Source organism: Phoenix dactylifera, chromosome 12 (genome assembly GCF_051530095.1).
Source record: "Phoenix dactylifera cultivar Ajwa chromosome 12, Ajwa_hap1_PhDact_Kaust_v1.1, whole genome shotgun sequence".
NCBI lineage: Eukaryota > Viridiplantae > Streptophyta > Magnoliopsida > Arecales > Arecaceae > Phoenix > Phoenix dactylifera.
In genome coordinates this window covers 29982205-29998122 of record NC_143201.1, presented here as the reverse complement: position 1 = coordinate 29998122, position 15918 = coordinate 29982205, and the positions used below count along the sequence as shown (strand labels likewise).

At 39.0% G+C, this 15918-nt stretch overlaps 1 protein-coding gene across 5 annotated transcripts; it reads right to left on the bottom strand.

Annotated features, from left to right (window-relative positions):
- Positions 1 to 4676: 4676 nt before the first annotated feature.
- Positions 4677 to 14648, bottom strand: LOC103704385 (serine/threonine protein phosphatase 2A 57 kDa regulatory subunit B' kappa isoform-like). 5 transcript variants are annotated; one of them, XM_008787652.4, is made up of 4 exons: positions 14290 to 14648; positions 14059 to 14127; positions 12719 to 13899; positions 4677 to 5378 (listed from the first exon to the last, which is right to left on the bottom strand). In XM_008787652.4, exons 2-4 carry the CDS (start codon positions 14087 to 14089, stop codon positions 5010 to 5012), a joined length of 1581 nt encoding a protein of 526 aa, XP_008785874.1. In that variant the 5' UTR covers positions 14090 to 14127; positions 14290 to 14648; the 3' UTR covers positions 4677 to 5009. The 5 variants fall into 5 exon arrangements, with proteins under 5 accessions (XP_008785874.1, XP_088564209.1, XP_008785890.1 ...); XM_088708083.1 differs by having other exon boundaries at positions 13995 to 14127; positions 14290 to 14621; XM_008787668.4 differs by lacking the exon at positions 14059 to 14127 and having other exon boundaries at positions 14290 to 14643.
- Between the last annotated feature and the right edge of the window lie 1270 nt (positions 14649 to 15918).

Below are 15918 nucleotides of genomic sequence, written 5' to 3'. Positions count from 1 at the left end.
CATTCTGGTATTATGTTGTTCCACTTTCTTTTCTGCATGGTTAACTGCAGCAGCAGCAGAGGCAGTCTAGGCAGCACTCGCAGGTCTCATAGCAGCAGAAGCAGCAGCACAGTGCGAACAAGCTGCAAAGGAATTAGACAAGAAGAATGATTAAATCAATAAGTGAAATATATAAAATTTGGAAGGTAAAACCAGGAAGGCTAATCATACAGCTGCAGACATGACAAAAAATTGGTGAGGCTGATTCATCTCCAAATAAAATATGACATATCTTATCTTGCTACAGTTATGGAGGCTGTTATAAATTGACTATGCCTACGTAGTGTAGCGATACAGTTGAAGGCGAGTATATACACCCCCCTTGTGCATTAGTGTATGCTGTTTGTTTTTTGGAAATAGTTTGCATTTTATTAGTTTAGTGTAGTATTGTTTTCTTTCTTTCTTTCACCCCAGTGAGCGGGCACCTCTTTTTTTGTCCAGATGATTATATAATAAGTTTGATTATTTTTTACTATTATAATTTGTTCTTTTTTTCTCGATTCTATTTGGTGATCTTTGCAAACTTCTCAGAAATTCTTGAATAAATTTTGAGAAAAACAATAGAGACTATAGCAGAATATTGCTCATATTGAGAGAATCAATTTCCACAAGAGGTCCGTAATTTGTATGAATAAATATCCACAAGAGAGACTTCCAGGTTTGCCTCTATGATGCACGGTAAGAAAAGATCGCTTTCATTTACATACTTGGGTCTCGATGTTTTTGGTCCAGAAATCACGGACAATAAGTCAGACAAGTGACAGCGGTACCAGAAATCACGGGGACTCTGCGCACTGTCCTGCTTTGATTTATGCCTACAAATTAGAAAACCACAACGGTACCACTCCACACAAACCCGAAGCCTTCTCCAAGTTCTGACATCTTAAGCTCGTGTCAGGAGCGACCATGTCGTTAGTCCAAGAAAAATCCTGGTAGTTGCATGCAAAAGACAACAGTTTTTTTTTTTTTTTTAACATTCGAAGGGGCTAATCTTTACCCTATTTTTTAAAAAATCTATGTTTGGTATAAACCAATCAAAACGAAAGTTTTTTTTTTTGAAAATATCCAGAGGGATTGATCAGCGAATTAAGAATATTATTTTTACCTTAAAATAATCATTAGATTTATTGAGATATTTCACATTCTTAAGATACTAATTGATATGATCATACAGAGTTTCCCACACCACGGACCAAAGAAGGAACAGGAGTTGGCTTTCCTTCTTTTCTTTTCTGTTTAAGATACTTTCTATCATAATTCATCAACGACCCCAAAGCAATCCCATCCCAACTCTGACGCCGTATCCGCCCGAAAGCGTAAGAAAAAGAGTTTCTTCCTTCCTCCCGCTGGCACACCATCTCGAGGTGCCGAATTGAGTCCGAGCCAGAGAGAAAGCACCGTCCGATGTTCATCGGACGTCAGGCATCACCCAAGCCAAAAAATTCGAAAAAAGAACAAGAGAGAGAGAGAGAGAGAGAACCAGGCGTAGAGGCAGCCCTTGTCCTCGTTGCGCTTCTGGACGTGCTCGAAGTACGACATCTCCTGCAAGCTCGGCGGCGCGTCCATCTTCGCTCTCAGTTTCTTCTCTTCTTCTCTCTTCCACACGATATATAATTTATATCCCCAAAGTAATCAAACGAAGAGAGACAGAGAGAGCGATAGGAATTTTGCATCCAAAGGAAGGAAGGAAGGAAGGAAGGAAGGAAGGCTCCATCTGAATCTTTTTTTATTCGCAGTCTCTTTCCTATCTTTGTTCCTACCACCAACCCGGCCCAATTCCCCGTATCCGGTTTGATTAGGCCCAATAGAGACGATCTGGATTCCAACAAATAGAGGAAAAATAAGACGGATTTACCCTAACCGATGGGCGCATGCCGTGGATTGATGCGCCTCCAGAAAATTAAAAAGGTATTGCTGCAGGGCCCCCGCTGTTTCCAAACCTACTATTGCCGAGAAATAAATTATTTATTATTTATTTATATATATATATGTGTGTGTGTGTGTGTAATATAATAGAAGTTTATATTTGGTTGCGAAGTATGTAGGGCCTAGAACGACACCACGACCACCCACCTCTAAGATGCCCATCCTGTCATGTCCGGTGGATAAACTAGGGTGGCAAATGAAAGGATGACTGGTGGCAGTACTGTTTGGCACTTTCCTATTTAAGAGAAGTTAAGACAATTTTTAACAACACCTAAATCCATCAAAAAAATAATTTTCAGACAGCGAACACAGCGAAAATAGGGCTTTGGCCGTATCTTTCATGCAAAATGATGTCTCACCACTTTTGCGTTGAGATCTATAGAATGCATGATCTAGTAGCTAATGTGCCGTGAAAACTGTTCTTTTTCACAATTAATACAACTCGAGCTTATAAAAATATGTAATTTTTGCTATTCCTATAAGTTAGGGTCATGGACTTAGCTTCTCCTGCCAAGCCTAAATTTTTTCTTATTTGGTCATTTCAACCATCAAATTACATCATTCATGCTAAAAGTATTTTTAAATTTTTTTCGCACGTCGTATTATTTTAAATATCAAAATTATTACTCCTCCTATGGTCGCATCTTTCTATAAAAGAGAGAAAGTTTGGGTTTGATTTTTGCATGGCGTATCTCCAAAAATCCGGATATGGATAATTATAGTAGGTGTTAATTTTTCTCTCTCTCTTAAAATAAAATTTAGATTTAAAATTTCAGTATCCATGAGATGATCATGAAATTGAGAATGGGCAATAATATGTTTCCTAGGTGATGTTATTTGACATATCTCAAACAAGATTTGCGACTCCAACGTTCAGTGGATTATCTAGGAGTTGAGAATGGATATTTCCCCAAAAGAGTTGCCACTGGACCACCGGTTCCTCATTAAACTGAGGGACACGGTCCTAGATCTACTATTAGTTTGACTAATGTAATCGGATCTAAGGGTAACAAAGTGTTTCCCTTCATAAGCTGACTAATTTCTGTTGCGGGGCCCAAACGCATCACCAACAAGTTTTCCTGCATAATTGACTAATTACATGTGGCAAGAGGACATTGGTGTAATTTTCAGAATTGGTGCGGTTAACAACTGAGTTTGCGGTATAGAACATCGATTCAAAAGTTCTGCTTGGCCACTGGATAGAAGATTTTTGGCAATAGATTTGGACCTTGTGCCATTTCTCTTGATTTATTTATAAAAATAGTTTACATTGGATTGGCAGAAGCTTCAAACAAAGAACGTGATCGAGTAGAAAAAAATATTTGAGCAGGTGGTTTCATCTTTAACGGGCTTGGTTTCATCTTCACTCTTCAGTCATTAAAAGAAGACATCCCAAGAAGTGGTTTGGCCTGCTCAAAATAATATGATTGGAAAGAAAAATATACCAAAAAAAGAGACAATGCTGACCAACTAACCTGGTCCACCTAAATCTGATGAAATCCAAAAGAAAATAATAGATTCTATTAAGACAAGTTGAAATATAGATATGTTGAACGACAAAGACATGTTGAAAGCAACCTAACAAATAAAGAAGAGATGTCCCACCCACCACTGGGTTGCTGTCATCGAACAAAACCGGATAGAGCTTAGCAGGTCATTTTAGCTTTGCTGTCATTTTTGACTTTGTTCATAGTGAGCAACGCCGGTTTATCTGTTTCATTATGTGCAACCAATGTAAGGCATAATAACTTCCTCCTGAAATCAACTCTTCCACATAATTTTAAGAATTTAGCCTTTGCCTTCGAATGCAGTTTGTTGTAATGTGGAATCGCAGAACGCATCCAGTCACAAGAACTGTTGATTGGTCTTAATTTATTGACAGACAACCACATGATTTTGAGTTGGCAACGACCAATCCGTTCATTTCAAACAGAGTGACGTTGGCTCAGAAATGCTCTGCAAGCATATTGACAAAAACAGAGCCGTCGGTTTGGGGTCTCCTCTCCTCCGGTAGGTGTTGACAATAAGCATTCATCACATTCCTGATGCATGGCCGCTGGGGTAGGGTTTGGATTGCACCTTTCGCACGACAGAATAATTGATCCCTTTTCATGACATTTGACTGTTGGATCACATCCTGTACAGAAATTAAAGCATTTCGAACTCTTATTCATCCATCTGTATAGATCTTGAAGCAACTATTGCACAGTCCAACGGTAGATTCATGTGAAGAAAGATAAATCCTTCTGTTGTCCTGATGCTGCACAGAAGAGATCGATCAACTACAAGATAAATATGTGCATTCATGGGTTTTTTTTCCTTTTATTTCAAAAAACAAGGTATACTCAAGGTCATGTTGGTATGATAGCATCCATAACTGAAAATTGTTTACGGTCTACAGGGTTGAATTATGGCCGTAATAAACTACATGAATCTGTATCCCTGCAGGTGCCAACCAGCTGAGTTGATGAACTTACTAATAGTAGGATACCAATGAGTTGAGTTCAATCCCTGCTCTCAACGGGATTTTGGCCAGGCTTTTTCCTTAGTGCACAAAAATAATAATGTGCCCCTGCTTTCTTGCAGTGATGCCCACCAGCAAGGAGAAACTGGATGAGATCATTTGACAAGCTCACTCCAGCAACTGATCGCACTAAGCACAAAAATGGTAGTAAGAATAACCAACAATACATCAGCCCCGTACCAGATTCTGTCAATCAACCTCATCTTCAAGAGGGGCAAGAAACAAGTTTGCCACTTGTAATATATTCTCGCAGAATAATACAAATGTGGTACAGATAATGGCTGTGAAAAATACTTTGAGAAAACACAGCTTCCCTGGCCTAACAACAGCAGCAATTCAATACAGGAAGCTTAACAAGGCATTCAGATGCGTTCAATAACATGCTGGTGGAGCAAACCACATCTCTTACCAACCAAAATAGTGGTATTGAGGCGGAGATAAACCCCAGCTATGTGGGGTTGGCGGTTTCCACGTCTCTCACCAAGCAAACTAGAGGTAACGAGGTGGAGATAAATCCCAATTATGTGAGGGTAGCAGCTACAAGAGGAACCCTAACAGGTGTTACCAGGACAGCTGTGTTTCTGGTAACCGGTTGGAATGTAGCAGCAGTTTCAAGACGCTCCCAGATCAGCCTTCGCCTCTCCTCCATCACCCCACGCTTGTCTTCCTCCTCTTGGAACTTCCTTTGGCAAGCCAAAAACAGATCCCCATCCATATCAGAGAACATCTTCCTTATGTTCATTGTTACATTCAGAACAGACTGGCTCCAGTGACACCGGGCATTCCTTTCTAAAGCTGGGTAAATAAGGGGCAGAATTACTTGCCGATTCTGTGCAATCAGATTCATCAAGTGATCATTGTTCCACAAGAACAGGGCCCGCTCGGCAACCTGAAACATTTTGTTTTTCAACAGCAATAAGCAAAAGGCAATGCGTACCTCTTTCTTTAGCTACAGATGTAGAGCTGTATTCAGGAGCACAGACTTGTCAAGTACAAAATTAAAACAGTAACATCACAATATAGCATATAAGAAAAATTGCTAGGAGATAGATGCTGTAGGAACAATCATGAATCATGGCAGAGTTAAGGCAATAAGGCATCTAATAGCATGGCCATATGACAGACATAAAATGGGTTACAACAACTTCCAACCTTAGGAGAGGCTAAAAAACTTGAAGATCTTCCTAATTGTTGAGGGTAAATGATTGTTTTTTCGGGAATACGCTCCTGTTCAAGATAACTGTCGTAATACCCAACTAGTTTTTTCAGAAGCTCGGAACAGTTTACTTTTCTTAGAAACACTAGTAGCCATGAAATCAGGCAGAAGGATACGGTTTTAGAATCAAGTTCAGCCGGAAAGGGGTATGAAGGAAGATACAATTCCGTAGGATAGATATAGCTGCGGATGTATTCATGAAGAAAAACAAATCATCAGAGATATCATAAAAGGGCTTTAGGTGCAAATGGCTCAATATATAGATGCTATAGGAAAGGTGCTACATTGGTAACATAATCAAAGTGCATATTCAAGGAAAGTACTTTAAGCTGGAGCAAACACCACGTTAAGGGCCTGCTTGGATATTCCTACAGGATTAGGTTGAAAATCTTGCAGCAATCAAGCCTCTTGGCCCATCCAACTCGTATCTTATAACGATCAGCCCAAATCCAAGCCCGAAACCCAGCTTTTGGGCTTTTCGAAAAAAGACCCATGGAGGGTTTTTTTCCCTTCCCACAAGATTTGGGTTAGAAGGTGTTTGGTTGATAGAGCCATGTTTAAATGGGCAGCCCAATCCACGAATCCTGCAGAATTTTTAGCCCAATCCTATAAAAAGATCCAAATAGGCCCTAAGAAAGCAAGCAAACCTTGTATGGCAATTACCTTATTACAGATTAAGCTTGATTGGATGAACCCGACCACTGCCTGACCATTAGTATGGTTAGATTGTTAGAAGTGACTTCAAAAAGACAAGAAGTGGAAATGCTAATTGTTAAAACCATGATTCATATGAACAGCCTCACATAGCCTTTTTGTTGCATTACAAATTTAATGATGATATATGTTGTCACTGGCGCTGTTGTACTTGCTCTCTTTTGCTCTATTCTTGCCTCTAACATACATGTTTTTGTGCAAATAAGTATACAAATGTATCAAAATTTTACATTCTTCATATTTTCTGTGATTTTATCTATCCTAACTCTTTTAAACCATTGATAAATTTGGTCTTTTTTTCTGAATTCCTATTATTTATGCCTAGTCAAATTATTCTCTTGCGCTGAACTTGTGATTATGTTCCCACTAAAGTGTGGTACATATGACACAGGTGATAAAAGCTGGTAGAGCAAATATGGTGGAGTTATGGAAACCACCAAAACCCTGAGAACTTCATGAGCGCTTTTCCAAGTTTCAGTTATAAAGTAGCACAAATAAGCACTTTTGGAACAAAGGATGCGGTACTTGCACATTAGAATTGACACAGATGACCAAATAGCCATGAACTGAACAGCTTGGAGGTTTTGCTGGCTAAATCAAGTGCAAGCCATCATTCAAGCCATTGGTTGTTTATGTGCAACATTTTGAAGGGACTGAGGATAGTATAAAAACTTATGAGCAGCAGGCTCCATGCAAACTGGTGCCATCCAAATTTGTGTTCAGCCTCCCAAACAAACAAACAAAGAACACAGAGGAATGGCATTATGGTCGGTTTATCCAGGTGCAGGTGGTTAGAACACCACATAGCTGGTGGATCAGACCATCTAATACCTAACATAACAGCTGACTCGAAGTTCAGTTCATGAATTCTCATGAAGGGACTATTTGGAGTCCTGTAGTTGAAGTAGCATTGCAACTTAAGTTGCAGCAATTAAATTACAAGAAAGCTCACTTCTTATGTTTCGATGAGAGTTTAGAATAAAGGAGGGGCATCTTTGACAGATGTTCCATCGAACATCTTGCGAGTAGACATCAAGTTGGAGTACTCGATGTACGTGAAGATGAGGACGTTTCAGGCAAAACTTTTGGCATCAAAGTCGCCAACAGCAAGGGCATGGGGTGGATCTGGGTGCCAGGGAGAGGAAGCAGGTAATGGTGCAAGCCTTAAGGAAGGCGGATAAGGTAGAGAGGGACGGGGTGGGGGGCTAGAGGTGGCCCCATAGCAGCATAGAGGCAAAGTGGGTGGGCAGTGGCAGAGAAGGAGGCGGCGGTGAAGTGGAGAGAAGGGAAGAGGGAAATCTTTTTTTTTCATTAAGATACCTACTTGAGTGGCTGCAACTCGTCCAACGGCCATTTTAACCGCAAGTTGACTTACCACACAATAGTTCTGAGTTACAACCCAACAAGCAACTCAACCTCCCGTGTATTTTGAGTTGCAGGCATCCAAAAAAGCTGGCTGGCCTGCACCTGCAATTTAAGCTGCATGCACCTCCACTTTCAAAACTCCAAACAGCCCCTATGACACTGTACCAACAACTGATGTTCAATTCGGTGACAATCAGATAAATCATCATGAAGGAGTTCATCAATCAAAGAACAACGTAAAGGGAATCGCATAGTGTGTTTTGATTTGTGCAAATGACAAAAGCTTATCGCTAACGATTGAACTAATATGTAAGGTCCATCTCTATTCATTTTAGAATATCAAATACAAAGATGAGTAAATACTAGAGATAAAAATCTGCTATATGAAACTATAAAACATTTAATAGGATTAGACTAGAATTAGCAAGAGCAACTAAAGAAGTTACTGATCAACAGAACAAATTCAACATTCAAGTTATAAAATCCATTTTTTATATCAAAAGAAAATTCTAACTAAGATGGGTGCCAATTTTCTAACAAAGACTCAAGGAATTCTTGGTTTTGGTTCAATTAATTATCTCAGCACATCTCCAGTTCTACATCACACAATTTTTCAATTACTTGTGTCTTTTCACAAAGACATAAACCTTATAGAATTGGTCTAAGTTAACTCAGAACTGTATCTTTAAGATCAGTTACTCTGAACTCAAACTTAATGTTCTGATCTGGCTGCAACAGCTTCATTAGGGTCTGCGCCTCAAAGACTTTGCCTTTTTCAAACTTAAAAGCAAAGTAATCAAGATATTCTAGTCCAACCAATAATAGCACCAACAGTCAAGTATGTATAGCAACTGAAGAAACTGGGTGCAGACCACAAGAAAAGCAAAGAGCAAAGCATCCTTTGGAAGGAAAAGTCATACAGTGATGCCCAAACAAGGACTGATAGGTATAAAATGGTACTGCATAATAAGTCTGATTACTAGGGGAAATCATTTCTAATTTTAGAATTTTCCCTTTTTAGTTTTGGATGCTTGATTGATGGTTGGCTGAGATTATAATGGTAATTTTAGGTGATATGTCGTGCCTTATTGGAAGTTGTGGCAATACAACTTAAACAAAGACAATGGAGTGGGCTGGGTATCATTTTTTCTTCTGCAAAATCATTAAGAAGGCACTCCTGAAGTAATACTTATATGAGAACCAAGCCTCTTTTCATGTTTTAATTTTTAAGAAAGCACTCCTGAAATGCACTTGCATGTTTACATAGGTAAGAATTTATTAGCGCAACTGGGCACAGTCAGGGTTGGATTTGAGACTTGCACCCAGGGAACTAGGAAGTCAGGTTGGGTTTGGGTCTCAGTAAACACAGATCCATTGGGCTTTAGGGTCTAAATTTTGTCCCATACCCGGCCAATTCAGGATTAGGTCAGGTACAAAAAACATTCAGGTAGTGAAAATATCATAGGATTCATCAAGTGTTCAGGTCAAGTTCAGGTATGGTAAGACCCATACTCTACTTAACATGCATCATATTCAGCTTGCTAAGAATCGGGTCTAGTTTCCTATCTGGTAGCAAATAAAAAAAGTTGAACAATGAATCAAGCTAAAACCATTCATACTTTGAGAAGTTTATCGATAAAACATCCAATTACATGCTCCAAAAATTTAATTATAAGCAACAAAGTACTTGATAGTTAACAATGTAATGATGACTGACAGACATTTGAAAAGGGACGCTTAATTTAACATCGCGTACAAGCACTCAAACATGTGATTATTTTTATTCTTTCTACCTCATTAAAAATACATACATACACATGGACATACATAAGCATATACATACACATAGACATACACAAACACACACATATATATATATATATATCTACATATATGTCCATATATATATATATATAGAGAGAGAGAGAGAGAGATACAGATATATACATACATGCACACATATAAACTAGGTATTTAATTAGGACGGAGTCAGGTCCGGTTTAAAAACTCAAACCCACACCCGACCTAAAATTTTCAATGAGTCTAACTTTAGACCCATTCCCAGCCCATTGATTGGCAGGTTGAGGTCAGGCTTGGGTCAGATTGAGCTGGATCTGAGTGGGTTATCGTGTTTGCGGGTTGGAGTGACAGCCCTCGTCGCACCCATAGATAGGTCTAGTTATCATTTGGCCTTGGTCTAGGTTGAATTCAAGTTATATCCCACTTGGACCGCAAGTAAAAATGATTAAAAAAAACATCTCTTTATTTTTAACAAGTAATAGCAGCTCATATAGGCACAAGATGATAGGTAGTTGCCAAACGTTTCCTAAATTATGATATTCAGATACTTGAGAAACACTTCCTTCATAACACATACTACAAGAACTCTTGCTTTAGAAGTTCTAATTAAATTTCTTCCCCCACCTCAGAACAAACAAGTAATGTAGTAGGCTAAACAAAAGGAGGAGGAGAAAAAGCCTCCACCTCCGAACAAACAAGTAATTTAGTAGGCTAAACATAAGAAGGAGAAGAAAAAGGAAGTAGAACACAATACAGCAGGGTGTTTGCCTATAAGTGATCAACTCTTAGCAGCCTAAATCTTTTATCTATGCTTCCACACTTATTTTCCAAGGATCTTGAACCTACACCCGCTTGTATGCACTTCCGTCTTTAGAAGGTCTTTTTTCAGAATTTCATTTCCCACTCCTACAACTATTTGCAATTTAGTTACACAAGGAGGATCTTTAATGGTTGAACCTCACATTCACTTCTCTCTTTCTCATATTCTGACCATATTGCCTAACAAAAACAATGAATCTGTTTAAAACAGAACTGCCTGTAAATTCTAAGGTTATTTCAGATTTGAAGGTTTTTATCTTCGATTAGAACGGTCGTCAGATATAAAGCTTATCACATATATCCAACAGCACTATAACATCCACATCACTGATCAAGCTCTGAGCAGACTGGGAACTTTAGCGATAAGCAATTGCATCCTCCTCCATCATTCAAAAATCAATCAACATCCTCAATTGTCTTGCCTATAATGTTAACTAGGTCTAACAATCAACAATAGGTTCTTTGAAAAACAGATGAACTGCAAAAATATGTAGAAGACCATAAGCCATAAACATAATATCAATTGGCCTCAAGAAAAGCAATTTCATACCACCAATTAAACTACTTATCACATAATGCCTAAAACAATACCCATAGGCTAACTTGATATTCTAGAAATTTAGTATAAAATCATTCTTTGGTTCGAAGTAATCACATATCATTCATAACTTCCAACCAATCCATCGTAATAACTCATCAATGTAAGGAGCCTCAAATTTCCCAAGTAATGACAACGTCAGATAAATTTTGATTTCCTGCAATTTCTTAATCTTCTTAGGCTTTACCTCTAAAATATGTATGTTTTCATCCTTTTGGTAATGCATGTTTTCTTTCTTTTGGGCAACCAGCTATACAAGAACCATACAAGAGGAAACACAGAGGAACTTGTTGTAGAATAATTGAGATCATCAACTCCAGGTACTCAATTGGAAAATGAATTGGGCCAATAAGCCTTTTATAGGAAAAGGGACAAACAATTGTCTTCTTCCCTATGCAAAAAAAAAAAAGCAACTACTCTGGCAATGTGGATCATGGGGAGATTGATTATCAGTATTGTGTCCAAGGTTATGAATGTTGTAGCACTTGAACCTTATTTTAGTCTGTGGGCACTAAACATTTTAACCACTTCATGGTCGACTTAATTATTTGGGCTTTCAAGTCGATTCACTATCTATGAACAGATACAAGAATTGTCAAGGTTTTTCAACAAGATTAACTTCTTTTAAGTTCCTCAGAGACCTGCATTTCATCACTTTCTCGACACCAAGATATCTTTTCCTCCATCTAATTGATGCATAACAACAAATTCATGTTTGTTGCAAGAGCTTGTGCAGGAGGTGTGATGGAGACCATCAAGAATTCGTGACACGTATCCAATACTGAAAAAGAATCCTAGACTTTGGCTAGGTGATGCAGCAGCGGACAATTATTTCTGGATGCAGATTAGTTGTTCATCTTGTTTTGGATCATTAGTAAGTTCATTGACATGGTCCTGGTCAACAGATTCCAAATTCCAATTTTGTTTAAAAAGAAAAATCTCCGTGAACTTCTTCCTACCTTCCCAATTGCTGAACATTTAACGACCAAAATGAAGTGCTTAAACATCACAAAAGTAGCCATGCGTCACAAAGTATAAGAAGCTAAACCAATATTTACGTGTACTGGTTCATTTCCTTCTAATCCTCTACTCTCTATCCAATAACACGCATTGGAGAAATAAAGACAAGTAAAGGAGAAATAAATTACATGTTGAAATACAAATCTACTACAAGAGTTCAACAACAACATAACTGAATGGTGCAACATGTATTTGAGTGCTTTAACTACTCTAAGAAATAAGCACGCTAGTAAACACAATATTTTTGACAATCATGGTCTCCATAGAAAAAAGACATATGCCTGTAAGCCGCAGTAGAAGTTATTTTAGGTAACATAATGTATCTAGAAACCCAATGTCTGTTTGTTAACATGCAACTCACCACACTCATCACTGTGCCAAAGCCAAACAACAAAAATATAAGTTTCATATCACAAACAATGTTTTCTATGTCAGCAAATTTCAGTGACAGAAACTTGTATTTTAGAAGTGTTTTCTTTCCACAAACCAAAAAAGGCAAACATTATTTATATACACAAGAAAGAAGAAAAACCATTGAGGGAATGACAAGAAAAATAAAAAAGAGAGCCCAAGAATGCAAGATTTAACGACAAAATAATCAGCGAAACAACTGATTCACCTTATGTTTCCTCACAAGGTCATTGAGATATTAGAAATTAACCAGATGACGCAATTATAGGTAGAAGAATAGGATTACCTGGAAATGAGAGCTATTGAGGCAACACCCAATCCGCCGGAACAGCGGAACCATGCATTTCTGAAATTCCACCATATTCGTCGCTTCTAGGACCTCTTCCAACTCACCCAAGAACATCACTTCCTTCTGACTGTTCGTCACAGGCCAGTATTTCAGCAAACCCCTGATCACGGAGCTTGCCAACTTTGGCTCTTTCTCTACAAACTGATTAATGCAGTATGTCAGCTGCTGAATATAAACCCCTACTTTTTTTGGTTTATGCAGAGGAATCAGAACCCTGCATAAAAAGATCTTGTGTTCCTCCTTCAGTGGCAACGCAAACCCACTAATCACACTCCCAAAAACCTCCAGCAACTCAGCAATCCCATTATGCCGCTCTGTTTCAAATACAAACCGGTAAAAGATATTGCTCACTGATTTGCGGATGAAGGGCCGCTGAACCATGAACTTCCCATAGATCCTGTGCAAGATTGTTTTCAAGCACTCCCTTTCTCTTGGATCCTCGGAATCAAAAAGGTTGAGCAAACCCCGGATGAATGATTGATCTACATATTTCTTCCCAATCTTTGCATCAAGGGAGGATGACGTAATAACTTTAAGCAGCAAATCATAGACAATCTGCAAATGAGACCATGCTGGATCAAACACCAGTTCTTCTTCTGCCTCGCCAATTGACGAGTTAGCCCGGTGACTTGGAGGGAAAACTCTGAACAAATTAATTGCAAACATTCTACAGCTTGCAGCAATCATCTGATCGGTGAACCGAGGAGCATCGGTGCTCACATAGTCGACAAGCTCTATTAAGGTCTGGCGCTTCAAGTCTTTCCCCACAGAGTCCTTGTTTGGATCAGAGAAGTCAAAAATAATGCAGCAAAGGTTCAACTTGCTGAGGAAAACATTCTGCTTCTCAAAGTTTGGAACATCTTTAAATGAAATTAGAGGCTCAATACCAACAACCACACTTGATGGGAACTCTGCAGAAGCCAATCGTTTCATAGAAGCCGCTCCATCAGGGAGGCCGTTCCCACTAGCAGTCCGTTCGATTGGATTCCCACAGGCAGCAGCATTGTTGCCGGGATTGCTCGGTGGGGAATTCGAGGCAGTGTCATATTTGGAAGATTTACGGGGCAGTTTACTGATGAACTGCTTCCACATGGTTGCAGTATTCGGGTGGTGAGAACCTAAAGCAAGAACATGGCTTGAGAATTCGTAAGACAGGGTTTTGAGGAACAAGACGTCTTGTTGCCTAAGAAGCTTTATAAAGAGTACTGCTAACCTACAAAACAGGGAGGAGAACCCTTAATAATTGCAAACAAATTCAAAGAAGAGAGAAGGAGAACCCTGGATTTTGTTCTTGTCGGAAATAAACATCAGGCCGTGGTTTTTGGAAACGATAGCTGAAATAGATGCTACAAAAGGAAAGTTTAAACAATAAACAGAATATTAACAACTGGAAATTCAAGACTTGGTAAGATCCAACTGGAACCCAATCAAGAAACCCTAGATTTCCGCGATGCGGATGAGATCGATGAGACGAAACAAGAAAGAGCGCAAATTCTAGTTTTACGTACCTTCACGTCGAGCTGCCAGAAGCAACAACTAGATCCCGAGCAGGGACCCGGAACAGAAGAAAAAACCCCCAAGTTGGCGTCCTTGGATGTGGATCTGAGGCTCCGGCACTCCGAATTCAGATATCTTGATCACGGTAGAGAATTTAGGAGGGAAGGGCAGATAGAGCAGAGATCTTGCGAAGTGTTTAGGGTGGAGCGGTGCCACCGCTGCCGATTTCTCTCGCGGCCATGAGATCCAATTAGATCCCCTCTCGAGAGGACAGGAAGGCGAAGAGGGAGGGGATGTTTTTCCCGACTTCGCCCTTCCCCCTTTTTTTTTTCCTGCCTCTCGGAAGTCGGAACTGGAGTTACCGAAAAGCGAAGCAAAATGGCGGGCACGGAGGGCCCGCTGTAACGTGCACCGGGACCGGAACGTATCGGTGCCGGCTGTAACGTGCACCGGGCCCAAAGCGTACGATTTGGGCCGTTCGCCAAAACGCCGCGACGTACCGTCAAAGCGGGCCTACCGATGTACCATCGGAATGTCGAGATGGACCGATCCTGGCCGTTGAACCTCGACAGACAGGGCCCTACACCTCCCGATACGACAACGGACTGACGTGTCAACGCGACAGGTTGTCCGCCGTGATCGTAAAATCCACCAAAAGCCCTGGCGTATCGTACCATAACCAGTTCCAATGGAGCAAAAGGTGAGCTGTTACTCTGGGAATCATTGCGAAAAATAATTAATCCTCCAAGAACAAGCCTAGCGGCGCGCTCGGATGCCAAGGTACGAATTTAGTTTGCTTGTAATTTTTGGTCCCAAGTCTAAATCTATTAAAAACTTAACCGATCTAAACACGACGTTATAGGATTTTAACTATTTTAGGGTATATAGACTTAATTTCCATGGAACAACATGCAACTCGAATCCAGATCCATTTTAAAACTTGTAGTTTGATATATTATATGCTAATATCTCTCATATTTTTTTTTATAAAATTTATAATTATATGTCGAAGCTATATAATTAATGAATAATATTTAGGGTATGAAGGAAATCCAGGTTTCCGAATAATGATATCAAGTTGAGACCTGAACCAAATATCAATTTGTACCCATTCATTCATATGTTATATGATGCTTGTATAACTTTGTTCAACTCTATTTAGGCCCATCGGAATTCAAACCTCTTACATCTTGTTGCCATATTAAGTGTTTCTTCTTTTAACTGATTCTAATAATCATGTGGATTTCTTGTATATATATCCTTCTAAATATACGAAATTGAATGAATACTCTCGTAAAATTACTATTTATATGGATATCATTTATATATATATATATACACCCATACCATTTAACGTCCTTAAAAAATAAATAGCTTAAAATTAAAATAACTAAAATACCCTTATGGGTAGATATGCAAAAAAAAAAAAAAAGCTATAAGGGTATACACGCAAATGACAACCTTATAAGGGTATTTGTGTAATTTCTCATATTTAGAATGGTATACATACAAAAAAATATATTAAAAATAAATTAAAACTTGGCTGAAATTTGCCTGAAATTTGCCAAATCTTTTATGATTCAGTTGGATCGATAAGTCAAAAAAAATTGAGTCACATTGTCAATTTTTTTTTTAAGTTC

Bases quoted from the DNA above. Each gene is read 5' to 3' on its own strand.
- LOC103704385 (XM_008787652.4), bottom strand. From the start codon at position 14,089: ATGTTTATTTCCGACAAGAACAAAATCCAGG. The intron at 13,900-14,058 runs GTTCTCCTTCTC...TTCTTGCTTTAG, and splicing joins CGACAAGAACAAAATCCAGG to GTTCTCACCACCCGAATACT. The intron at 5,379-12,718 runs GTAATCCTATTC...AAAATGTTTCAG, and splicing joins TCAATAGCTCTCATTTCCAG to GTTGCCGAGCGGGCCCTGTT.